At 41.8% G+C, this 25,330-nt stretch overlaps 1 protein-coding gene across 5 annotated transcripts; it reads right to left on the reverse strand.

Annotated features, from left to right (window-relative positions):
* Positions 1 to 2,297: 2,297 nt before the first annotated feature.
* TBC1D7 (TBC1 domain family member 7) lies at positions 2,298 to 24,739 on the reverse strand. 5 transcript variants are annotated; one of them, XM_037037944.1, is made up of 9 exons: positions 24,520 to 24,739; positions 23,060 to 23,179; positions 21,956 to 22,036; positions 15,846 to 16,033; positions 13,473 to 13,610; positions 5,078 to 5,223; positions 3,882 to 4,011; positions 2,947 to 3,005; positions 2,298 to 2,845 (listed from the first exon to the last, which is right to left on the reverse strand). In XM_037037944.1, the coding sequence occupies exons 2-9, from the start codon at positions 23,169 to 23,171 to the stop codon at positions 2,815 to 2,817; spliced, it is 885 nt and encodes a 294-aa protein (XP_036893839.1). In that variant the 5' UTR covers positions 23,172 to 23,179; positions 24,520 to 24,739; the 3' UTR covers positions 2,298 to 2,814. The 5 variants fall into 5 exon arrangements, with proteins under 5 accessions (XP_036893839.1, XP_036893841.1, XP_036893840.1 ...); XM_037037946.1 differs by having other exon boundaries at positions 24,451 to 24,739; XM_037037945.1 differs by having other exon boundaries at positions 24,334 to 24,739.
* Positions 24,740 to 25,330: the final 591 nt, after the last annotated feature.

Consider the following 25,330-nt stretch of genomic DNA (forward strand, 5'->3'; position numbering starts at 1 on the left):
CTTTGCTTTTGTTTTAGGTGTGGTTGTTAATAACTGTGAGTTTGCTGTCCTTTCACTGTTCATATTTTTCATCTTCTTTTTCTTAGATAAGTCCCTTTAGCATTTCATATAATAAGGGCTTGGTGATGATGAACTCCTTGAACTTGACCTCATCTGAGCAGCACTTTATCTGTCCTTCCATTCTAAATGAAAGCTTTGCTGGATAAAGCAATCTTGGCTGTAGGTCTTTGGATTTCATGACTTGGAATACTTCTTTCCACCCCCTTCTTGCCTGCAAGGTCTCTTTTGAGAAATCAGCTGACAGTCTGATGGGAACTCCTTTGTAGGTGACTGTCCCCTTATCTCTTGCTGCTCCTAGGATTCTCTCCTTCGTTTTAATCTTGGCTAATGTAATTATGATGTGCCTTGGTGTGTTTCTTCTTGGGTCCACCTTCTTTGGGACTCTCAGAGCTTCCTGGATTTCCTGGAAGTCTATTTCCTTTGCCAGACTGGGGAAGTTCTCCTTTATTATTTGTTCAAATAAGTTTTCCACACGTGGCTGTTTATTTTCTCCTTCTGGTACCCCTATAATTCGGATGTTGGAATGTTTAAAGATGTCCTGGAGGTTCCTAAGTCTCTCCTCATTTTTTTGAATTCTTGTTTCTTCATTCTCTTCTGTTTGGATGTTTCGTTCTTCCTTCTGGTCCATTCCATTGATTTGAGTCCTAGTTTCCTTTCCATCACTACTGGTTTCCTGTGCATTTCCCATCATTTCAATTAGTTTAGCCTTCATATGTTCCTCTAATTTGTGACCATAATCAACCAGTTGTGTGAGCATCCTGATCACCAGTGTTTTGAACTGTGCATCTGAGAGGTTCGCTATTTCTTTTTCACTTAGAGTTATCGGCTCTGGGGCTTTGAGTTCTTCTTGAGCCTTATTTTGGACTGTTTGTGCCTGTTATGTAAGAGGAGTGGAGCCCTAGGTGTTCACCAGGGTGGGGCAACTCAGTGGCTGGGTTGTGAGGCTGTATGTGGGGGCGGGGTCAAAGAAAGTCAATGAGGGTCCCCTCTGCCGCCTCCCACTGCCGGGCCGCGTAGTCTGTCCCACTGCATGTGACCACGGTCAGCCCGCCGCCTTGTGCACTCACTGGGTTCGCCCGCTGGGGCCTGCGCAGTACGTCTCACTACTCACTCCTCTGGTGGTTTATCTGCGTGCGAATGTGTGACCGCTGCGGTCGGCCTGCTCCACACCCTCACTGGGTTCTCCATGCTACCCTGGCTGCCTGCGTGCCTGGGTCAGGGAATCTTTCCTGCCTGTCCCTGCTCCGCTCCTCTTGCCAGTCCCGGTTGAATGGTTCGCTGTTGTTGGACTTCTGTATAGTTCAGTTTCCTGTTCTTTGGCTTCATCTTTGTTTACTAAACCTTTGTTGTATTCAAACTTGGTTGTGGGAGAAGGCACAATGTTTCCACCTATGCCTCCATCTTGGCAGAAGTCCCTTTTTTTCTTCTTTTTTTCTGGAATAGAGATTCACTAACATCACTTGACTTTCAAATCTCCATTTTGTGAAATAATTATACAGATGATATAAAGGAAGCACACGTAACATTATTACTGTTTTATGACTTCTCTTTGAATTTCATACGCCCCCAAGATCCCCAGAAGGCTGAAGCAGGGATCCCTTCTTACATGTTCTTGCACCCCCAGAGTGACTGGAAGCTCCCCAGAGGCGGAGGGTATCAGTGAATAAACGTCAAGTGTCAACTGCAGGCAGCAGTTTGCTGTTATAAGTTTCCTTTCTGAGTGTATGTCTTTCTTATTTTACAAACTTAGAACCTCGTAGATATGCTACTATACAGAAGTATAGGCTGGTTAACAACTCAGGTTGCTCTGAACGCTTTCTTGACAGTTATTTCACACAGGAGAGAGGGACTGAGCTCTCAGATTTATAACTTCATAATTTCACGGAGTGGAGAATCCAGCTCACCACTCAGGCTCCTGCAGGTCTGACAGCTGAATGGTTTCATACAAAGGGCAGCATCTCGCTCCCCAGTCGCGAAGCCTGCCACTGCCCGGTGGACAGTGACCTTTGTGAGGCACCACACAGCCCAGGGTCACAGGCTATTAACCTTAACCTGCAACTTCTCCCACTCCAACTCTGGGTGACAAAGTGCTCCCTGAAACCCACCCAATATTTAATGGCCCATCTGGAAAGAGCATGGGTCCAGCAAAATAGCAACAAGTATTCTCTCTCCTGGTAGGTAAATTTAGACATATTTTGTTCAATATCTGTTTAGTTCCAAATGGCACAAAGAGGAAAAAAAATGTAAGTCCTTTATTTAAACCTGTTTAGCAAAACAAGGCCTCAGAGAAGCAGTCAGCTTAGATCTAAATGAGTACAACATCAACAAAAGCCGAATCCAAGCTATCAGCCGAAGGAAGTGACTCTTTACTCCAGAAACAGACTTCGGAAAGTCACTGGCCTGGTGCTAATTAAGGGGAAGCAGGGCAGGGCGTGGTTATGCACTGCCGATTAAAGCAAGAACTGCTTTAGAGACCCCAACAACCCTTCTACATTGTATTCAGAGTGAAACTTTGTTCTTCTCTGTAATCAAAAGATGCTGCTCACAACACAGCGACAACAGGTCTCCTGATTAAATGATTTCACTGGAAAAGAAATTACACTTTGAGCACCAAAGCATGAATCCTGTTTTCAATCAGTTTAGATCACATCCCCACAACACAATGTTCAGGGCAGGGCAGGCTGTCCGAGGCTGAAGTTCAGGCTGAATGTACGGGGGTCCCACAGTGCTTGTGCCATAAGTCGATGGCCTTGCTCACAATCGCATCCGAGCTGTCCTGGGGAATCTGCGAACAAGCAAACCGGTCTTCATGAAATCTCAGCGTTTCCAGCTTCAGGACCCCTCTCCCTCACTGTGGCATAAACCTCACTCCAAGGGCGTTCTCACTGTGATCGCATAAAAGGCTGCTGCCAGGATCTTTGTTTCACATGCCACCTGAGGCCATACCAAGGAGCTCTGGTGTCAGGCTGCCTGGGTTCAGATCCTGCACTGCCCACTAAACTGTGTGCCCTTGGCAGGTTCCTTAGCTACCTGGGTTCGGGTTACCTAAACTACCAGGGGTCAGACCCCATCTCTAAAACAGGGCAAATGGCAGCCCCCACTCCACAGAGCTGTTACAGGATTACACGAGATATTCCACGAAAACCACTTCACAAAAGCCCTCCGGCAGTTAGCCACTGATTATTAGAATGATTGAATAATTTGTTCAACACACATTCAGTTAGTACTCATTCTTTATCAGACCATTGTTCAAATGTTAATATTGACTGATAAAAACAAAGAACAGATTTTAGGTCCAGTGACATTCCTTCAGGCATGAGTCTCTTTACTTCTATCGCTTGCCTGGTTAAGGGTATTCTAAGACACAAGAAAGGGAAAAGGTGATTCATTTAGACCTTTTCCAACATGCACAAAGTTGATACTTATGCACAACATTGCCAAACCCAACTGGGATTCCGCCAATCCCCAAAACACCAGGATTCTTCTTCCATTAACACGATTACCCACCCTACCATGACAGGCTCACCTCTTCCTCTCCTTGACAAGCCCCCAGTAGACCCATCTGAGGACAGGACTCTGGTGCTGAGTGCACACAGCCATAGTGACAGCCTCGCTGCTCAGCCCATGGTCCCCAAATAGAGTGCAGCCCATAACCCACCGATCAACTGGCAGCCAGATGTTTTCAAGGGAAGATTTCTTTCTTACAATGTAAAAATATACTGTGCTATTTTTCTGAAATACTTTAATGCAACAGGAAAATCTAGCTGGCTAAGCTAACTTCCTTTCTGGATTCAAAATCAAATAAAATAAAGCACACTTACATTTTCCAGGAACTTTGTTATCTTCTCTGAGTTGTTCAGTGCCATAACTTTTATTTTAAAGGTTAATAAAATTTCCACTGCTACAAAAACTAGGATCTTACAGGATCCACTTACAACTTTATCCCAAACCCTACAAAAATGAAAAGATATATAATCAAATTATGTGAAGTTAAAATCTGTTTACCTAGACATCTCAAATTATAAAATTCAACCAAATCCCTCCTGTTTTAAGTATAAGCTTCACAAAAGAACTATAATGAAATAATCATCAAAAACAACAAATCAGCCATTTGAAGTCTATTTTAAACACGTTGGAAGGAAAAGAGAAATGATCACCAAAAAGTACTTGCTCTCCTAGGAACCAAATGCCCACTCCTTAGTACTTCACACTGACAGCTTCCAGAAGAAAATAAAAGCCCTAAGCTGAACTTTAAATTTTACTAATATTTTGTCATGCTAATATAACCACAACATGATAAGAAGCACATGAAATGAGATAAATTCGTTTCCCAGAGGTTCAATTCCTTCAACTTCTTCATGGGCTTAGAAGGACAGTCACTGCTGGGCAACCACTCTAAAATGGTTACTCTGATAATTCCCATAACCCTTACGGTTGGCATTACACTCTCCGTGCTCAGTTACGTGTTGTCTTATAATGTTCTCTGTTTATTGCCTCGCTTTGCAGCTACATCCTTACACCCTGGAGGGACAGGGCCAGGACTTCAAAACACACATAACATACATCTGAAACTAATGCTTTTTTAAATTTAAAGATTTTGTGCTTGAGGCTCAAATCTTTGACTGCCTTCAGCTACTTGGAAGATGTCGTAATGAAACTAAAAAATACCAAGGTGTTCTCTAGATTAGGATCTATCGCATTGCTGGAAAAGGCCGTGCCTACATAAACTCCTGCAGGCTGCTTCAGATGTAAATATTGTACAGCGTCTAACACATTGAGGGCCCTCCATTTTTGTAATTGCATATTCTAATATTTGCAATATTACTTTGTTACTATTAAATTAATATTTGTATTCTAACAAACATAATTGTGTGTTGTTATATCAGCTCCTAGAGAAGTTAACTTTAAATTACTATGTTGTTCTAAAGCAAATTTATATTCTGAGGGATGATCACAAGAGAAACCAGGACTCCTCTCCCATCCAAGCCCTCATTCAGTACATCTTCGATATACTTGCCTCTGTAAACTGGATTCAGGCAAGCAACCTGCAAAGCACCTCTTGAACCAGAGGTCATAAGGAAGTTTGGACACCGCAGAACACATCTTCAGATGACTCAGCAGCCTGCCATCCTCCATGTTCAAGTACTGTTCGAAAGCCTTTGGCTAATGATAAAACAGGAAGACATTGTTCATTTCCTGTAACATGATATCACCTGATCTTATACTCTGTGATGAAAAAACGTACCTGATGAGTGCCAGGAAGTGCTAGAAAACAAAATTGCAGAACCATCCAAGTCACTGGAAAATGAAATTGCAGAACCATCGAGTCACTTGTGATGCTGCAGTTTCCTAAGTCAGCAAAACCAGAGCAACTAACATCCGGGACTGAGGGGCTTTCCAGGAAAGTCCCAGGCAAAACAGAACAGTTGGTCACGCTAATGGTTATTGCACTTACCAGACTGACCAACCTAAGGCAAAAGTCCAAAGCAAATTTCAGTTGCTCTGGGGAGCTTACAAAGGCCCTTGATGTTTCTAGCCACTCCAGGGAAGATTTTATATACAGAAAAAAAGGGGGAAAGGCAAGGGAAGAGCCAAAGAATAGAATGGAACTAAAGTGGGAGAAAGCACTAGGAAGAAGGAGACAGAAGAGCTGAAGATGAGAAGGGCCCAATCGGTCACTGACCACACACACGCTGAGCCACAGTGAGCAATGCTACGTATCATGCCAAGCGGGCTCATCCAACAAGGAATGTCCCCCCAAAATATGCACAAGAATTCTTAGGGGAATAACCCAGAGGGAACCGAGTGCCCGGATTCCATCGGGTAGCCTCCTCCACCCAAGATGTAAGCAGCAGCCACTGGGAGGCCAACAACACCGGCTCCCCAGGCCAGGCACCCGCTGCTCTGTTCAGGGTCCACTGGCTATGGATGGGCCTTCAGGTCTGTGCTCCGTATCCAGGAGAGCACCACCAGATGTCTTGTCACCCAAGTGCACACAAATGTTTACTGCACTAAATATCTGCCTCTCTACGCTTCTGCCCAAGAGGTGATTCAAAACTTAGTGTCCATGATAGCCAGACACTGTGCTACACACAAGGAATAGAAGAAAAGGTGAGGTCAAGTCCCTGCCTTCAAGGAGCTTACTGCTGGTTGACCGAGCCCGGGAAAGAGGTAACTAGAAGGTACTGTAACAAAGCGATGATAGGGATAGCACAGGATGCTGGGCACATCCAGGTGGGAATCCTGACGCAGGCATTAGAAGCCAGAAACGGTCTCCCCGAGAGGAGCCATGTGAGCTGGCCCATGAAGAACACACAGGAGTCAGCCAGTCAGAGCAGATCCACATATTAATATCTGGTCCAGTTTCCCCCACTCTCTTTCAGAGGGTCTCTAATTCTTTTCTGTTTATACAACTAACCTCTGCTACTTAAGAGTTCCTAGAGCTTCTCAAGAACTCTACACACAATTCCCCAAACCAGGAGCTTTTCTCTCAAGTACAAATTACCAAAGGGTTCCTGTTCTTGCCTTTTACCTCTGAAACTCCACTCTAGAATTTTGGTCAGTTGTGCCAATGATACATACACGTGCTATTTCCACAAAGTGACATGGGTAAAAACATATACACACACATTTATATATTATGTCTCCCAACTTGTGAGACATAAAAGATAAAAGAAAATTTCACCCCAAAAGTAGTACAAATAACAAAATACATACAAGTGAAGATTTAAAACTACAGTCCTGTTCCTTTATCAGACAGTAAGCTCAGTGAGGGCAGGGACTTCACCTGCTTTGTTCACTGCTAGTTCCCCAGTACCTAGAATATTGCTTGGCATAATAAGGAGTCAATATATCACTACTGAATGAATAAATATTGTGAATTAAATGAAACTTGAAATATATTAATCAACATCTCAATAATCATTCAATGCTTATCTTTTAGCAAGTCTTAAATTCTTCTAAAGTTTTTATCCCAATTTATAATGTGATTATAATAAATCTCAAAAAATACAGGAAAGAATAAAGATCACTTATAATCAATCGCACTACCCAAAGAGAACTACGTGATGATGGGTTATGTAGCATTCACTTGTTTTCCTGTATACACTACACACACACTTTTCTTTTACCAGCTGAACTCATACTGAATACACAGTTTAGTATTTTGCTCTCTGCAATCAGCACATTGTGGGTATTTTCCCAAGTTAACAAACAAGTTTAAAGGGTAAATACCCTAAATAAAGAGAACTCCTAAAATTAGAGAAGAAAAAAGCCACAAACTCTATAGAAAAAGATGCAAATGGCTCTTACCTATATGAAAAGGTCTTCAGTGTTACTTATAATAAAAGAAATGCAACCTAAAACTACACTGAGGTCGTTTCTCACCTATAGACTGGCAAAACGGCACACCCTGTTGGCAAGGCTGTGGGAAACAGGTGCTCTCATCTATTAGTCGTGAGGATGCAAAACAGCATGAGCTTCATAAAGAGGAATAGGGATATTTCCAGCAAAGTAGCGGATGCATTCCCCTTTGATCCAGTCAATTCATTTCTAGGGAATCTATCCCAAAAATAAGCTGGCAAATACATGGTGGAAAAAAAACAAACAAACTTTTTGGCCAACCCAGGTTGACTATAGTAGCACTTAGTTGTCTTTAACTTAATTTGAAACAATTTTGTTAGACTGTATTGTGACAGCTGTCATATCAGCATGCATTTTTTAAAATACTTATCAAAACTGGTGAATTTTTGTGTGGCCATTTTAATACTGAAGATGGAGGAAAATAAGCAACATTTTTTGGCCTATTATGCTCTATTATTTCAGGAAACATAAAAATGTGACTGCAACACAAAAATATAAGTATTTGTGCAATGTAAGGAGAAGGTGCTGTGACTGACTGAATGTGTCACAGGAATTTGTGACATTTCCTCAGGAGTCTTCATGCTGGAGACTCCTCAGTGGACAATGCTCCACAGGTGGGTAGACCAGTTGAAGTTGAGAGCAACCAAATCAAGACATTAACTGAGAACAATCATACCCTGTGGGAGATACTCAAAATATCCAAATCAAAGTTGGTGGTGAAAATGAAAAATGTGTCATTTATTTTATTAAAAAAAAACACACAAACTTTTTGGCCAACCCAATATAACACTATATCGTAGCATAAGACAGGAAACATCCCGAATAGCAAACAATAGAGGATGGGCTGAATAAATGTGCGTATACGTAAACAATGGAGTAGTGTGCACCTACGAGAAGGAATAAAGAATGTCTCTCTATACTATTGTGGCAGGATCTCCAGCTTGTACAAGGTAAAAACAGCAAAAAAACAAAAATGTTGTCTCATGTGCCACTGATAAATCAAAGAAAGAGGGTGAACAGAAATACACACACACTGTTTTTGAGTGGAAGAACATTTATAACATCTGAAATTTTAGTACTCCGAAAATTGTAGATGTGATCATTATAATTTACTATTAAACATTTAGGTTATTTCGAATGTTTCCATGACCCTAAGTTCTTACTTCATAGAGAAAATAAAGCCTACCTCATCAGTAGAAGGTAAAACCTGACCAACAAGAGACTTAAGTACCCCTAGAGGAATTCATATGAAACTTAAAAAGAGGTTGCTAATCATGTTTATCAAAAAGAAACAAACAAGCCAAAAGCCTGTTTTTAGGACAGCTTTAAAAAACTGTAGCCACAGTGTGAAAGAAAAGTTCTCTTACTCTAATGGCTACACACAATTAAGCTTCAGATAGATTAAGGACAGGCAGCTGCAAAAAAAGAGTAAAAACAGGGTCTCCCCATCACAACACTGAAGTTGGCTTCTATTCTCCTTGGTAGTGAGAGGCCTCATTAACGAGCATAATTTCTAAAAACTTGTAAGCAGAGGAAGAGATGTGACGTAATCCTACAAATCAGATACTACAACATAATAAACACATCCCCACCAGATATTACTCTTTGATGTGAAGGGCCCACTGCTGTCCATCACGTGTGCACTTCCCTGTGACTATAAAACCTATGCTTTGTGATCATCAATTTACTTGGTAAAACCACGGAAACTTGAAAAGATGACCTACAAGATTATAGAAACTCTAACGAGAAGCTAGGAAGAAGAAACCCACTATAAAACAGTAATAAAAAGAGGTAAAGTTGACTAAACACAAGTTTAACAAAAGAGAAACATTAAAGTAAATCACTCAGTGCCTAAATCACAGTTCTATGTAGAGGAAATTTAGTTTTTCTTATACCTTCTGAAGAGCTTAAAAAAACTTCATAGTTATTTAAAACTATGTGCTGGGTACTATAACGTACATAATAAAATAAACCTATTTCAAAATAAACAAATTAATGTTATGGGGACATTTAGTATTGTGCTATTCTAAAGTTCATTTCTGAAAAGAAAAAATAAAGTTTAAGCATAACCAAGGCACTTCTGAAAAAGAACAATAAGAGGATACTTCCCATGTCACCTATCAAAATATCCTTGGACGCTGTGTCAAATACATCACATGGTATCGGCCCCGGAACAGACAGACAGCTCAGTGGCTTAAAAAAAAAAAAGAATCCAGAAAGAGATACAAATATAATCCATGGATATCTAGTATATGATAAAGGTGGCATCTGAAATCTGTGAAAAAAGACGAACTGACAAATAAGTAATGAAAGTGGTCATTCTCCTGTTTACTAACTGCAAGCTGGGGCAAATTACTTAACAGCTCTGTGCTTCATTTCCCTCACCTATGAAAGCAGAGGCATTTTTTAAATAAAGTAACTCATTAATAAAGCCAAGTCAGTACTGCTTGGCACGAAGCACGCTCTCAGGAGCTGTTAACGAGAGTGGGAGGAGCAGAAAGAGCGTGCAGGCCAAAGTTGTGCTGCAGTTAACAACCGAGAAACCAAGTCCACAAGGATAAATCCCGTACAAATTAAAGGACTAAGTTTTACAATGTTTAAGTGTTTAAAAAAGTTAGAGGAAAGTCTTTTTAAAAAAGTTTTTCATGTCGCAGCTGCCATTGCACCACCATCACTCTCCAATGCCAGCGCTGCCTCGTGCTGGCTGAGCCCTGGCCGAAGGAGCAGGCGGGGTAAGGAGTAAGTAAGGCTCCTACAGAGCAGACTGCCTGCAAATTGACAGGTGGTGAAGCACTGGGGAAGCAACTGGCTACCAAAGCCACAAGAGTGTGTGGAAACCTCATTGTTACAGGCTTGGTACCATGGCACTCCGTGAAACTGGACGTTACCAGAAGTCCACTGAACCGATTTACAAACTTCCCGACAGGGTCTGGTGCGAGAACTTGCTCAGGACTTCAACAGATCTGTGCTCCCAGAGTGCAGCTATTGGTGCTTTTCAGGAGGCAAGTGAGGCCTGCCCGGTTGACCTTTTTGAAGACACCAGACTGTCTACCCATGCTAAATCTGTGACAATTACACCAAAAGACAGCCAGCTATCAGGCCACATGTATGAAGAATGTGCTTCAGAATACACTATGAGAAACATATCGTTATTTTTAAAAAAATTCTCTTTTCCTGTTATTGGTAGTTCTGGACATTAGGTTTTTTTTTCCTCCCTGGGGTCAAAAGGTACCCAAGTATATGACTACAAATGGAAAATAGGGGACAAAAATCAGGTATTAGCAGTTTTTCCATTTTCATTCATGTATGAATTTTTTAAGTATAAATGCAGGGACATAAAGCATTTGTGCAATGTTGTATAAGCACCATGTCCTAACTGACTGTGCATTTATGCAAGTCAATATATTTCAGTGAACAAGTTTCAGCAGTTTAACTTTATAACAACTATAAATAACCATTAAATTTTTCCAGACAATGCCAACATTTGGATTTTTTTTAAACCAGTAAATTTCTTATTGATGTCACCCAAAGAAAAACCTGTTTTTTCAATCTTGGGATTAGAAAGAGCCTCCCAAATAAGATACAAAAAGCAAAAGACCAATAGTGACACATTCAATTACACCAAAACTTAAAATCTTTGTAAAACAGACAAGAAAAAAATATTTTCAACAGATGTAATAAACAAAGGATAAATGTCCAGAGTTATCAATAACTCTTACAAATAAAAAAGGAAGCAAACAAAATAATAGAAAGGTGGACAAATATAAATGATTAATAAACATTCAAAACTACTCAACTTCACTAGAAAATGAGAATATGTAAATTAAAATTGGATACTATTTCACTATCAGGTTAACAAAAATTTAAGGGATAGATATTATCAAATATTGGCAATAAAATGTAAAACAGGAAATCTCATAATCTCTTGGAACAAACAAAATTGGCACATTTTCTAGGTGAGCAACCTGGCAGTTAAAATGTTAAATATGCCCTTCCCACAAGTGCACACTGCCCTCACAGGAACCCATCCTAGAGAAGTGTTCACACACACACACCCAAAGGAACATGGACATGCTGAGAGTCAGTGTGGATCTGTTATGTTAAATTACCCCAAATACTTCATAAGAAATACTGTGAGCAGATTTTTTTAAAGAAGGAAGAAGATGTTCTAAATGAGTAGTTCTCAACCTGAGCCACACTTCAGAATCATCTGGAGCTTTTAAAAAATCAGAATTCTGGGGCTTTACCTCCAGAAATTCTAACTTAATTGGTCTGGGTGGAGGAAAGGCACTGGTAATTTTTAAAAGTTCCCAGATGGTACTAATAGGAATTCGGTGCTGAAAACTACTGATCTATCTGTACTAACTTGGAAAGCCTCCAAGACACTATGTTAAAAAAAAAAGTAGGGCCATATGAACAGTGTGGTAATATTTATGATTTTAAAAAACATTTACATATGTAAAATATACATCATTATATGTGTATATGCACACGTGTGTGCACACACCCACCCACCCGAATGTACATAAAATAGCCTGGAAGAATCCACATCCAGCTGGTAACAATGCTTACTTCTTAGAAAATGGGTGGTGGAGAGGTGCTGTTACAGAGCTATGGGAACACTGGGTTCACTTGCATTAGTACTTCAAGACTGTATTTATCTATTAGTTGTGTTATCAAAAATAAAGGATGAATTTTTTAACATAAGCTTTCAAGTGTTACTGCATTTACTCTAACATTAAATAGGAAAGGCTAACTAAATCATGGAATAATTTGGATATCTTGATTTAATGAGCCAAAATTATATTTACAGATGCTCCAATGCCATGCTTAAATGTTTTTGGAAACCAACTAAATGGACTGAATTCTAAGATTCTCAAAATCAAAGCTTACTTAACTCAAACATTAAAAAGCACCCTTGCTCAGCGCTCCGCCCAGCTGCAGGGCCCTTGGAGCAGGGCCCTCGGGACCACCCGCCCTTCACCAGCCTGCCTCAGGCCCGGCCACTCCCGTCACAGTGCCTGCTTTCACTAGAATTTTCAAATAAAACAACTCAATGATTTAAGGAAAAAAAAAGACAGATTCATTCTTATAAATGAGGGGAAAAGGAAAGAAACTGGAGAAAAAGAACAGCAAAAAACCACAGGCTTAGGGTGATGAAGCAAGTGCCATCCCGCTGTCCGGATTCCCAAGTTAGAGGGCAGCAGACAGCTGCGGCCTCCCGCAGATCCAGTCCCCTCCCCTTCTCACCAACAGAATCCCACTTTCATGGGAGACCACCCTGTGTCCGGTTAAGCAAAAGCACATTTCCCAGCCTCCACTACAGACATGTGGCCAGGTAATATGGCCCTGCCACTAACTGACATGCAGAAGGAAAGTCTGTTAAAAAGGGACAAGCTTGACTGGCTTGTCCCTTTGTTCTTGTGCTTTTGTCTCCTCCTTGCCCTTCCTGCCTGCCCAGAACACAGACGTCAGGCTGTCTCTGAAGCACCCACCTTGTGAGCACAGGAGGCAGGATCACCCCTAAGGGTGCTGGAGCCTGGTTCCCTACTGGTACAGTGGTGCTGTGGCACCAGCCCTGGACTGCCCCCCTCTGAACTTCTAGTCACATGAAATAAACAATAAAGCTTCTGTTTGGGGGTCTCTCCATTAAGTGCAGCCACATTTAAACCTTAATTTATACAGCAGGAGAATTCTAGATAAAGCCAGTGGATTCCAGACCAGCATAAGGAATACTGTAGAACAGGGTGTGCAAACTATGGCCGGTAGCAGCCAAACCCAGCCACGACAATCCCTTTGTGGACAGCTGCTTTTGTATGACAACAGAGACACAGACATAGAGATAGAGAGGTACAGACCATCTGGCCTGCCAGGCTGGAAATATTTATTGTACTACCTGGCCTTTTATAGAAAATTATTTGCTGACTCCTCCTATAGAGGGTCTACTCATAACTGTAGCAGCACCAAGAGGTGAGAGTACTTCCTGAAGACTCCCAGAATCTCCCCTCACCCACCCATCCCCTGCCAACAGCCAAAAAAGTATCCCTCACCAGCTGGGGCAAAGAGTCTCGGTACTTGTTGTTCAACTGGTTCACAAAGCACCGGGTGATCCAGTAACAGTCGACACTATCTTCCACCATCTCTTCCATGGCCTTAGCAATGGCAAGAAATACTTCATCTTCTGGCTCCTGAAAGATTAATAATAAATCTCAAGAGTGAGGCAGCAGAAGTAAGGAACAGATATTTCTTTGATAACAATGAAACCTTATCCACTAAATTTTGAAGAGGCTAATAAATCAAAGTGGAACCAGAAGACCAAGGGGAGGTAAGAATGACTAACCACAGAAATCTATCTGAAGGAGTGCTGTTTATGAACAACCAGGTGTCAGGCAGACCACTCGAAGATTTCCAACTTCTAACCTTAAGGCCATTTCTAAAAGAATCAACATGTATCAAAGGCAAGGTGCTGCTTCTCTCCACCCAAAAATGTTCTCTGTATTAGAGGAGAATTTCTTTAAAAACCACATGATACATAATGTGGTACACAACACAAATAATAATTAGAGACACTTGTTAATACAGTAATTTCCAAAAATTAAATGACTCCAAAAGAACTAAGAAAGCATTTTCTTTATTTCAAAGCATTCAAAAAACCTTTAGAATTTTATTCTATCTTCAAGCACCTAAAAAGTTAAAATGCCCCTAGAATCAGAATATCAGGAATCAGAAGAATGGCATTTCTCAAACTTTGTGTCAAGACTCAGAACATTAAAATAAACCTCAAATAAATTTCAACAAAGAAATCTGCTTGAAAATCTGTTTTGTTTCCAAACACCACATCTTACACAAAAATGTACTTTCATCTAGGATGTAAGAGTTGAGGGATTTTAATGTCAAAAATGAAACTAAAAAGTGTCTTTCTACTCCCCTAAAGTGTCCCAAGTTAAGTCAAACTTTCTATTCTAATAAAAGTATTTCATTTTAGGCCTCCTTTCAACTTACTAATATTCTATAAAATGTCAAGTACTAGAATTGTAGAAGATACATTTTTCTAAACATTAACTAACTTGTCAGAGGCGGAGAGCAAAGACAGAAGGCGGGGAAGCCTCTTCCCTGGGCTCCCGCCGAGTACTGAGCACTGGGCTGGGTGCTCCCGCACGTGGCGCCTCTCTGCTGTGCCCAGCCACCGTGGGTGCCCAGGGACGGGGACCAATGTCCTTAACTGACCATGTCCCTGGCCATGTGCCAGGCACTCTGACACATTCTTATTAATGGATGTGAAGAGAGAGGCTGAGTGCGGCTTGGTTCATCAGGGACACAGGCGTGGCAGAGCCCACCACACACACTTTGACGGCACCTCTGCCCAGGCCACAGTGGAGGTGTCTACTGCCCAGTACTCCTCAAAAATGTCAGGTTAGGGAAGTTTGTACAAAGAAAGACTGAAGAACTGTCCCAGATTAAAGCAGACTAAAAAAGAAGACCTGGAAATAAATACAAAGCGTGATCCTTGTAAAAAATAAATGTAAAGGTTGGATCCAGGGCCAGAAAAAGGACATCAGTGGGACAATCACAAAATGTCCATAATGTCCACAGAATAGTTCATAGTAACTGTACCAGTGATGTTCTGGTTTTGATCATTACACTACGGTATGTGAGATGTAACATCTGAGGATGGCAGATGAAGCTGTATGAGAACACTATACTCACTATACCATTTTTGCAACTTTTTTCTATGTCTGAAGTGATTTCTAAAAATTTGAAATCAACAAATGGTAAAACTAGTGGGTGAAAGTTTGGTTAAGTTCTGAACTAAAACTTTATTGTATGTTTGATAAAGGGCATTATTGGAACATTTGGTCAAATATGAATGGAGTCTGAAGATCAGAAGTTAATATTGTATCAATGTCAACTTCTTGGTTTCCTGACTGTACTGTGGTTACCTAGGGGAGTGCTCTTATCTTTAGGAAATATATATTGAAGGAATACGAAGTCATGGGATATCATGTTTGCATCTTATTCTTAAATGTTTCAGAAAAAAATATGGTCTGTGGCCATACCACCCTGAACACACCTGAGCTTGTCTGAAAAAATATGCATACACATATAAGAAAAATGACAAAGCAAATGGTTAAAAATGTAGACAACTGGGGAACCTGGGTAAACGGTACATGGGAATTCTTGGTAGTATTCTTGTAACTGTTATACAAGTTTGAAACTACTTCAAAATAACATGTAGCATTTAAAAAATAGGCAGATAGGGTCAGAATATATAGGGCCATGAATGTCAGGGAAAGATGTTGCAGTTATTCTACAGACAAAGGTGAGCCATGGAAAGCTTCTTAGGCAAAACATGATGCAATCAAAGGCTAGCAAGATGGGACAGTCTGGAGTTGAGCTGGGTGTGGAACAAAAGTGCCACTAACCGGTGGGAAGGAGGGGCTTCGAGGCAACTTTCCAGACTCCAGCTGATACATGCGGAGATAGACTTCAACCTGAGGTGTGGCATCACTGACAAAGCGAACAACTTTCAGGGCATGAAGGACATCCAAGTACTGCCCCTTGCGATACATCATCACCTGGGCATGGGACTCGTGGTGCGGAGGCAGGATCCCTACAGAGACCCAGAAAAAAAGGGCAAAATACTGAGGCACTAATCCAAACCCTCCTCTGTTAAAGAGAATCCTGGGAGAAGCTCTCCATCAAAATTAAACAAGAACTCACACAAATACTTCATTAGCATACAGATTCTCTTTTAGAAATTTTCAATATAAAAGATTTATAAATTTTAAATACCATCAATATTTGAATGGCAACTGTATCACTGACACAAAAGATAAATAAAACTGCATCATAAAGCCCTTGCCTAGGTATGTCATCGAAATTCAAAATAATAACCATATCAATTATAATAATTCAATTATGGTTGCCAACCTGGGGCTACCCTTAGCTCCTACGATCCATGTCCAGTTTCGTACTTGGCCCACACTTCGGATTGAACTGTGTCCCCTCCAAATTCATATGTTGAGGTCCTAACCTGCAATGTGACTATATTTGGAGGCAGGGCCTATAAGGAAGTAAAGTTAAATGAGGTTACTGGGTGGTGGGCTTGAGGGTGTGCGGGGCTGGTGCCCTTATAAGAAAAAGAAGACACCAGGCTCTCTCACTCTGCCATGTGAGGACACATACTATAGACAGGTGGCCATCTGGAAGCCAGGAAGTGAGGCTTCACCAAGAGCCAAACTAGCCAGCACCTGGAGACTTCACAGCCTCTAGAACCATGAGAATATAAATTGTTCTTTAAGCCACGCAGTCTGCAGCATTCTGGTACAGCAGTCCTAGCTGACAGCACAGCCCCCTTCATCCCCCCGCCAGTTCCCCACCAAATCCCCTTCCCCAACAATCACAGCTTGCTCACAAAGCATTCCATCTTCAGGACCACAGAAATCTCTAATCTGCACTGAAAAGACCACCTAACACTACATTTCAATCCCATTTTATACTCGTTAACCCACTTAAACATGATGTCTACCCATCGGGTGCTGGAGCAGGAGCCCTTGTACAAATGGCATGGGGAACAGCGGAAAGAGCACAGGATCGGCCTTCAGTTCCCCTTGGTTCTAGCCCCAGACCTGGTCACATCAGGTCTCGTCAATACCTGTCAGGGCTGGAAAATGGGAGGGATAAGCATTTCACCAAATGTTCTTTGCAGAACACCACTTCCCTGGAGTCCTCATGGGGAAAGGGACATGTGGTGACATAGATGTGGAAAATGGTGACAATGAATGTCCAAGTCTCCAAGTTTTGGTATAAAGAAAAACAGGTTTCACGCTGGCTGGTGTAGCTCAGGGAATTGAGCACAGGCCTGTGACCCAAAGGGCTGCCCATTCAATTCCCAGTCAGTGCCCGTGTCTGGGTTGCGGGCCAGGTCCCCAGTAGGCGGCACTGGAGATGCAACCACACACTTATATTTCTCTCCTCTCTTTCCCCCTCCCTTCCCCTCTCTCTAAAAATAAATGAATAAAATCTTTTTAAAAAAAAGAAGAAAAAAAACATGCTTCTTTATTTATTCCAGCCTCATTAAACTTAACCCAACTATACAGCAGCACAGACTGCGGAGTTGGAGTCCCTGGGTCTGACCTCTAACTCTACCATTAACGGTGGGTGACCCTCAGCAACTCAGCTGATCTCCCTGTGCCTTGGCTTTTCCATCTGAAAGTGTCAATCACAACCTCATTCTCAAACTGTTGTGCTGAATGAGAAAGGGATATACATAAAGCACTAGAAAGTACACAGCACACACCACGGCAGTGTAAGTGTGAGCTAGCACACTTAACTACGGACTACTCTCTGATGCAGACCACCACAGATCCAGTACTCTACAGACGCTCTGAGAAACAGAAGTTGGCTGGGCTCTACAGACTCCAACTAACATGATGCTCTGTCAGTGTTCCACCAGACTTGCTTAAAGGTTCTTTTCCCTGACACAAATTGTTAGTCACCTTAGCTACAGGGCTCTGTGCCAGGCTTCCAGAAAAGCCAAAGAAATATATTCAGATGGCCTCCAACTTTGGACTAAAGCAGTACAGATTAAATAGCTGTACTTAAATCCTGTCATACTTCTAGAGGCAGCACAGTGTTCCGATGTCAAACCTCAAGCTTGTTCTCAAAGACCTAGTCCTAAAGAGCCTCTTTCTGATACTTACCTAAAATGCCATCACGGAGTAGGCATGACAAAGTCCCAGAGCAAATAACAACCTAAGCTAGGAAGAGTCGGCCTGTCTCCTACACAGCACGGTAGTCCTAAATCTCCAGTGCTTTTAACTACTGCATAAATAACAACAAAGACTGATAGAGACGGGGAAAATACAGTGATGAACAAGGAAGACAGCCTTGGCACCCAGAAGTGCCACAGAGTACGACTGTACCTCTCCCACGGACCCACGGGCATCATTAATTAATAGGACACCTAGTATTTCCCAACAGAAACAGATAGTACTGAGACCGCCACCTAGAAAGCGTTCTTATTTTGATGACCACTAGAAACACTAAGATTTAAGAAAAATGCTCAAGAAAAAACTATTATTAAAAGTTCAGGCCAGGATGGAGGTATAGGTAGAAACGCTTCACTTCCTTGTACAACCAAAAGAAAGATAACGACTCATTTAAAAACATAAGACAACCAGCCCTGGCTGGTGTGTCTCAGTGGCAGCGCCAGCCTGTGAACCAAAGGGTTGCCAGTTCAATTCCTAGTCAGGGCACATGCCTGAGTTATGGGCCAGGTCCCCAGCTGGGGGGGCGCGTGAAAGGCAACCACACATTGATGTTTCTCTCCTTCTCTTTCTCCTCTCCTTCCCCTCTCTCTCAAAATAAGTCTTTTAAAAAGCTTTAAAAACAAGAGTAAAATTTAAAAAAGAAAAAGACAGGACAGACAAACAGAACTGACAGAAAATCAAACTGCACTGAAGTCTGACAACCAAGGCGTTAAAGAAATATTCACTCAGACCAGTAGGAGGGGCCGAGACAGGGCAGAAAGGATGCAGCACAGGGCAGGGCAAGGCAGAGGACCGAGCGGGCGAGGCAAGGGCTGCCTAACGTGATGGGCCCACATCAGCATGCAGATAAGCCAGGAAGAATAAATGGGGAGCAAACCAGACTGCGAAACCTAGGGTTTCCACTCAGGGAAACTAAAGACTCAAAACTTCTGGCTGTAAAATCTGTAGGGGTGGGGGTTATGGCAGTGGGAGAAACTCTCAGTCTCACAGGAGAGTCCACTAGAGAGACCCATGGGGTCCTAGAACATACACAAACGAACCCACCCAGGAGTCAGCACTTGCAAGGGCACAACCCACTTGTGGGAAGCAAGTAAAGTGACAGAAAGTGGGGCAAGAGCCAAGCAAGTGGCACTGTTCCCTCCCTGACCCGTCCCCCAGACAGCACCACAATGCAGCCAAGTGGGTTGCCCACCCTGGTGAATACCTAAGGCCCCTCCCATTCCAACGTTAATAGGTATGCGGAGACAAAGAGAAATGGCCCACATGAAAAAACAGATCACCAGAAAAAGAACTAAGTGAAAAGGAGATAGACAACCTATTTGATGCAAAGTTCAAGACACTGGTAATCAGGATGCTCATGAAATGCTTGAGCTCGATGGCAAAATGAAGTAAGAAATGAAGGCTATACAAAGTGGAATAAAGGAAAATATATGGGGAACCAACAGTGAAGAGAAGGAAAGCAGGACTCATATCAATGATTTGGAACAAAAGGAAGAAGTAAACATCCACCTGGAACAGAATGAAGAAACAAAAACTGAAAAAAAAAATGAGGAGAGTCTCAGGAACCTCTGGAACAACTTTAAACGTTCCAACATCCACATATACTGGTGCCAGAAGGAGAAGAGGAAGAGCAAGAAATTGAACTTATATGAACAAATATTGAAGGAAAACTCCCCCAATCTGGCAAAGGAAATAGACTTTCAGGAAGTCCAGGAAGCTAAGAGAGTCCCAAAGAAGGTGGACCCAAGAAAGAACACACCAAGGCACATCATAATTACATTATGCAAGATTAAAGATAAGGAGAGAATTCTAGAAGCAGCAAGAGATAAGGGGACAGTCACCTACAAAGGAGTTCCCATCAGACTGTCAGCTGATTTCTCAAAAGAGACCTTACAGGCAAGAAGGGGGTGGAAAGAAGTATTTCAAGTCATGAAAGGCAAGGACCTACATCCGATGACTCTATCCAGCAAAGCAATCACTTAGATGGAAGGGCAGATAAAGTGCTTCCCAGATAAGGTCAAGTTAAAGGAGTTCATCATCACCAAGCCCTTATTATATGAAATGTTAAAAGGACTTATCTAAGAAATAGAAGAAGATCAAAAACTATGAATAGTAAAATGACAACAAATTCCCAACTATCGACAACTGAACCTAAAAAACACAAACTAAGCAAACTACAACAGGAAAAGAATTGCTGAAATGGACCTAACATAGAGGGTTATCATTGGGGAGGAGGAGGAGAATGGGGGGAAGATACAGGGAACAAGAAGCATAAATGGTAGGTACAAAATAGACAGGGGGAGGTTAAAAACAGTATAGGAAATGGAGAAGCCAAAGAACTTATACGTAAAACCCATGGACATGAACTAAGCAGGGTGGGGAGGGGCCGGGGGGGCAGGGGCGGGGAAGGCTGGAGGTGGGGGTTGTGCAGAGAGAAGGGGAGAAAAAATTGGGACAGTGGCAATAGCATAATCAATAAAATATATTTTAAAATATTTTTTAAAAAAAGAAAAAACTATTAGTTGTCATCCATTCTCTAGATTTTAACTGCACAGTGACCTACTAGAAATATAAGTGTACAAAGATAACCAAGATACAAACAAAAAAGTCATTATGCAGTGCCTCCTGGAATGGTCTGTAGTCAGAGTTAGCACTAAGAATTTTGAAGTCCTTAAAATACAATACGTTTTGGAAAGAAGATGAGGTCTACGACCTATCCTACCTCCACACAGGCTCTGCCAACCTGAACTCAAAGCCTAGCTCTGCTGATGACGGGCTATATCGCCTTAGGCAAGTTGTTCAGCTTCACAGTCCGTCCCCTTCTATAAAATTGGGATATTGACACTTAAATCACAGGGACATTCTAGGTTTACTCTAATTTTTTTTAAGAAAGAAAAGGAAGGTGGTATATGTGTCAGCAGGCCTAGCAATGATAGAAAAATTTAAAAAATCATCCCTTTTGGCTAAAAAGCATGATGCCAGTCACTTGTGGCACCTAATATACTTTTTCTCACAGAAACTGAGTAAGATCCTTTTTCCTTCCCCTTCACTGGAACTGATTCATTTGTGCTTCTGGAAAGTAAAAACTCTCCAGTTCCTTCTGACTCTGACAGCACTCTACAGGAAGTATACCTCTGTGACTAGAAATCACAGGAATGACAAACTGGGAGCTAAAACCGAAATGTTAATTTAGCAAAAACTGTTTTAACTGTTTTAAAACACTAGCAGAGTGTTTTTTTTTAAAGATTTTATGTATTTATTTCTTTTTAGAGAGATGGGAAGGGGGCAAGAAAGAGAAGGAGAGAAACCTGGATGCGCAAGACAAACACTGACTGGGCACACCCCTAACCAGGAGCTGGGCCTGCAACATGAGCCCCCACAGGGACTCAAAGCAGTGGCCCTTCGATGTGCGGGATGACCCCCTATCCACTGAGCCACACCAGGCAGGGCTCTAGCAGGGTCCTTCTCAAGGTTACCGGTCGACAGCAAAGCCTAAACCAGTGCTTTCTCCCAGCACAATGCTCCTCCCACGCCTTGCCTCAGGAACGCATACATTACTTTCTCTTCTATCATTAATAAACTGACACTCTTAGAGTTATATTTAATGTTTTGCCACTGAAGTCACCTCCTTAAAGGCAATCCTAGTGAGTGGTAACTCAGTCTCCTAAGATTAGACTCAATATTCAGTAAGGGCCTAAACAAATTCTCCTTTTTCTGACAGATAGGACAAATGAACAATTTCCAACTCTTGGGTCTCATACCTAGAAGCACCTTCCATACCAATGCACGGTACATGGATGGGAGAGGGAATCTTTGACTAAAAGTACAAAGTTTTTCAATATCTAGAAGAAAAAAAAACAATAGTTAGAAGCTTTTCATGTTGGTCACAATACATAAAAGTGCATTTCATTGTTTACAACTTAAAGTATAGTAAGACGTTTCTTCAGAGCAAGCCTACCGGTCAGTAAATCTAAGAAAGGCAACATGATTTCTAGCCCAGGGGTTCCACCAAACAGCTATTTAAAAATACTTAGTGTTTCACAGCATAGGAGATACATTTTGTCTGAAATTACTACATTCCCAGTAATATTAGCAATAGATACTATTTCTATAACTTATGGCATTTCATTTAATCCACCTTGCCAGCTTGTTGCCTAGTTATTGTTTTAAAGATGAAGAAACTGAAGCTCAAAGCAGGTAAGTGACTTGACTGAGTTAACACAGCAGGCAAATGGCGGAGACAGTCCTCAAACCCCACCTTTTCTCAGAAAGTACACTCAGCTGTCCTGGACCTACATTTCCCTACTTGTTAAATGAGAAAAATACCGGGCATACTTAAAGGATAGACTGTCTAGCAAGGATCAAAGATGAGGTAAGAAATGCTTTTGAAATTTTAAAAGCACTGTATGCATATAAAGTACTACTTTTAACTATGGTTCAGTTTATTTTACTACAGTCAACCACAGTACAGACTTTATTATTACTGGCTTAGAAGAAACTAAAATGTATATATTTCAGTCTCAGTATTTCCATACAAGAAAATTATGGCAAGAATTGTTGTAAATTTACCCAGAAGCAATGACGACACCTCTGAAAAATTGAGAAAAGAAAACATAGGCCTAATAGGAGAGAAAAATATCAGTGACTTCTTAAGAGGCCTTTCAAAAACATCTGGCCCTCAGTGAAATATATACTTGAAAAATCCATAACTTCTCCCAAAATATACATACCATTCTGCTATCTTCTTATCACTAAAAAATACAGCAGGTAACAAATATCTCTGGATGCCTCTTAAGGTAACATTTATTTCAAGACTTTTGGGATGACTAACAACCAGTAGGCTTAGCTTAACTCATAAAACTCACCCAAACGGTCATCTTTTAGGAGAATTTCTAATGATTTCTTTTCTTCAACTCCACGAAACCCCACTTTCTCATAATATACTGAACGGAAGTTTCTCTGAGAATCCTCAGTCATGTTTCATTCTTGGAGAAGACAGAGACAAAAAGTAGAAGGGGAAAAAGTGAGTTTAGAAACAAAGAATGAAGAATTAAAATTTTCAAAGATTTTTTCCAGCTTGTCAGTGTATCTAATATACTATAATAAACTGTCTGCCCTTGCATAGGACTCAATATTAAATCCTTCCTTTTACACAACTCCCACACCACCTCACCTGTGCACCTTGGCCAAAAGCCAAGGCATAAAACCAAAGGCCTCTAAGCAGCTAAAATAGATGGCACAAGGTTCACACACTAGGGATCCTACTTTACTTACGAAAGCACCTAGCTGAAACACACTTTCAAAGAAAACAATGAGTGAAACAGGAAGACAAGATGTCACGCCCAAGATGTTACCAAACAGTATACACTATGGTACTGTTTGATTTATAAATGCTATGCGTTAAAAAAAAATTAGACTAGATTCTGAAATGTTAACAATGGTTATCTTTCGGTAGTAGGATTCCAGATAATTTTGAATTTTTTTAATTGTGTTTTCTAAAAGGGCACTTTGTAAAATGAAAAGTCAAAAAGCCACAAGTTCCTCACTTAGCTTTCCTCTAAACACAATTCTACTAAACGTGATTATCAAAATGCAAAACCCAAAAAGTTTAACAGCATTAAATTACAAACCAGAAGAGGCAGGAATGTAGCTGGTTGATAGTGATGCCACAAAGTTGGAGACAGAACAACTTAAAATGTCATCAAAACTAAAAAAAATTCAGGGGTGTTATGTTCTTTCACAATAACCTTCAAATGATTAAAAGCAAGTCATCAGGAAAAGGTCAGACTAGGTTTTAAGAATATAATGGATGTAATACATTTCCCCAAATAAGCATTGCACTGCCTGACCCAAATGCTTAACGTGCCAGTGCAAAAAAAAAAGAATATAATCCTCGGGTTTTAGAAATTCTAATATATCCTCAGTGATCACAGTAGGGTCCAGTTCCAGACAGCCAAGGTCTTCCTTATAGAAAAAATATGTTGTGAGCCAATTCGGCCACAGGAAAGATTAGGATTCGCTTAAAATGAGAAAATCTAAAGAATCCTGAGCTTTAGGGACCAAACTGTTTTTTAAAGACAAAATTCCAAACCATTAAAATGCTAAACGAACGTGGGGAGATATGTCAAAGCACCCAAACAACTGCACGGCGATACGGTGTCTGTTGTCTAAGGAAACTAGTCTCACTTTGCACAATGACAAACGCGTCCTCTTGGAGGAAATGTTGTAAATTACATTCCTGCCCCTGACCGTAAACCTGGTCCTGACGGAAAAGTAAGCACAGCCTGCTCTAAGACCCCAGGTCCGAACTCTCGTTATGCTTCACCTCCAGCAGAGGAAACGCGGATTGAGACTAAGTGGTCCCGGGGAAACCGCGGAAACCAGACCAGAGGCGCTGACCGGCGCGGGGGCGGGCGACGTGATGGCCGGCCAGGGGGTCAAGGGCGCCAACGCTGGCCCAGCCACAGGGAGGAAAACGACGAGGCCGCAGCGCCCAGGGCGTCCCGCCTAAGAGAAAGCTCCCGACCACCAAAAGCGCCGCGCCGGCGGACGTGACGCTAACTCAGTCTGCCGCGTAGTGCGGAGAGTGCGCGTGCGCGGAGAGTTTGCGCAGAAGCTCCACCTGTAAGGTGGGTCCTTAGACGCGGAGTCCCGAATTCGTAAAAGAGCAGGTGTAGCTTATTTTCCGCTCCCGTGTTACCGGTCCACTCGCTCCACCCAGCCACTCCTAGCCAGGGAATCCTGCGACCACGTTATCCTCGCGCTCCCAGCGGTGTGTGTCCGGAATGCTCTCCCTTGCCTTGCCTTGCCTTGGAGGTCCCTACCTGGAAGCGACCTGCGAACCCCAGCGCAGTATTCCTCAAGATTTCTGTTGCGGGGACCCCAGTTTTCTTTTGTTTGTTTTGTTTTGATTTGATTTGATATTTACTTTTCTTATTTTTCTAGTGTGTGGAAATAAGTGAAGACCAACCAAATGCAAAGGCAATTTATTCAGAGCTTGCTGTAGAGAGAGTCACTTACATTTTGGCAGGGACTCAAAGGCAGGTGGAGGAATGGGAAAGGTTGATAGTGGACAGAAAGGGAGGCTTTAGGTGTGCCCTCACTGGAGGCTGTGGGAACGGGGAAGCTGTAGGTAG

Source organism: Sturnira hondurensis, unplaced genomic scaffold (assembly GCF_014824575.4).
Source record: "Sturnira hondurensis isolate 20B ecotype Veracruz unplaced genomic scaffold, ASM1482457v3 Scaffold0023817, whole genome shotgun sequence".
NCBI lineage: Eukaryota > Metazoa > Chordata > Mammalia > Chiroptera > Phyllostomidae > Sturnira > Sturnira hondurensis.

What these genes read in the sequence shown, in the direction of transcription:
- TBC1D7 (XM_037037944.1), bottom strand. Translation starts at nt 23,171, where the DNA reads ATGACTGAGGATTCTCAGAGAAACTTCCGTTCAGTATATTATGAGAAA. An exon ending in CCTGAATCCAGTTTACAGAG is followed by an intron (nt 4,012 to 5,077) that starts GCAAGTATATCG and finishes TCATTTTTGTAG; the next exon opens with GGTTTGGGATAAAGTTGTAA. An exon ending in CAGCCTTTTATGCGATCACA is followed by an intron (nt 2,846 to 2,946) that starts GTGAGAACGCCC and finishes GCTTGTTCGCAG; the next exon opens with ATTCCCCAGGACAGCTCGGA.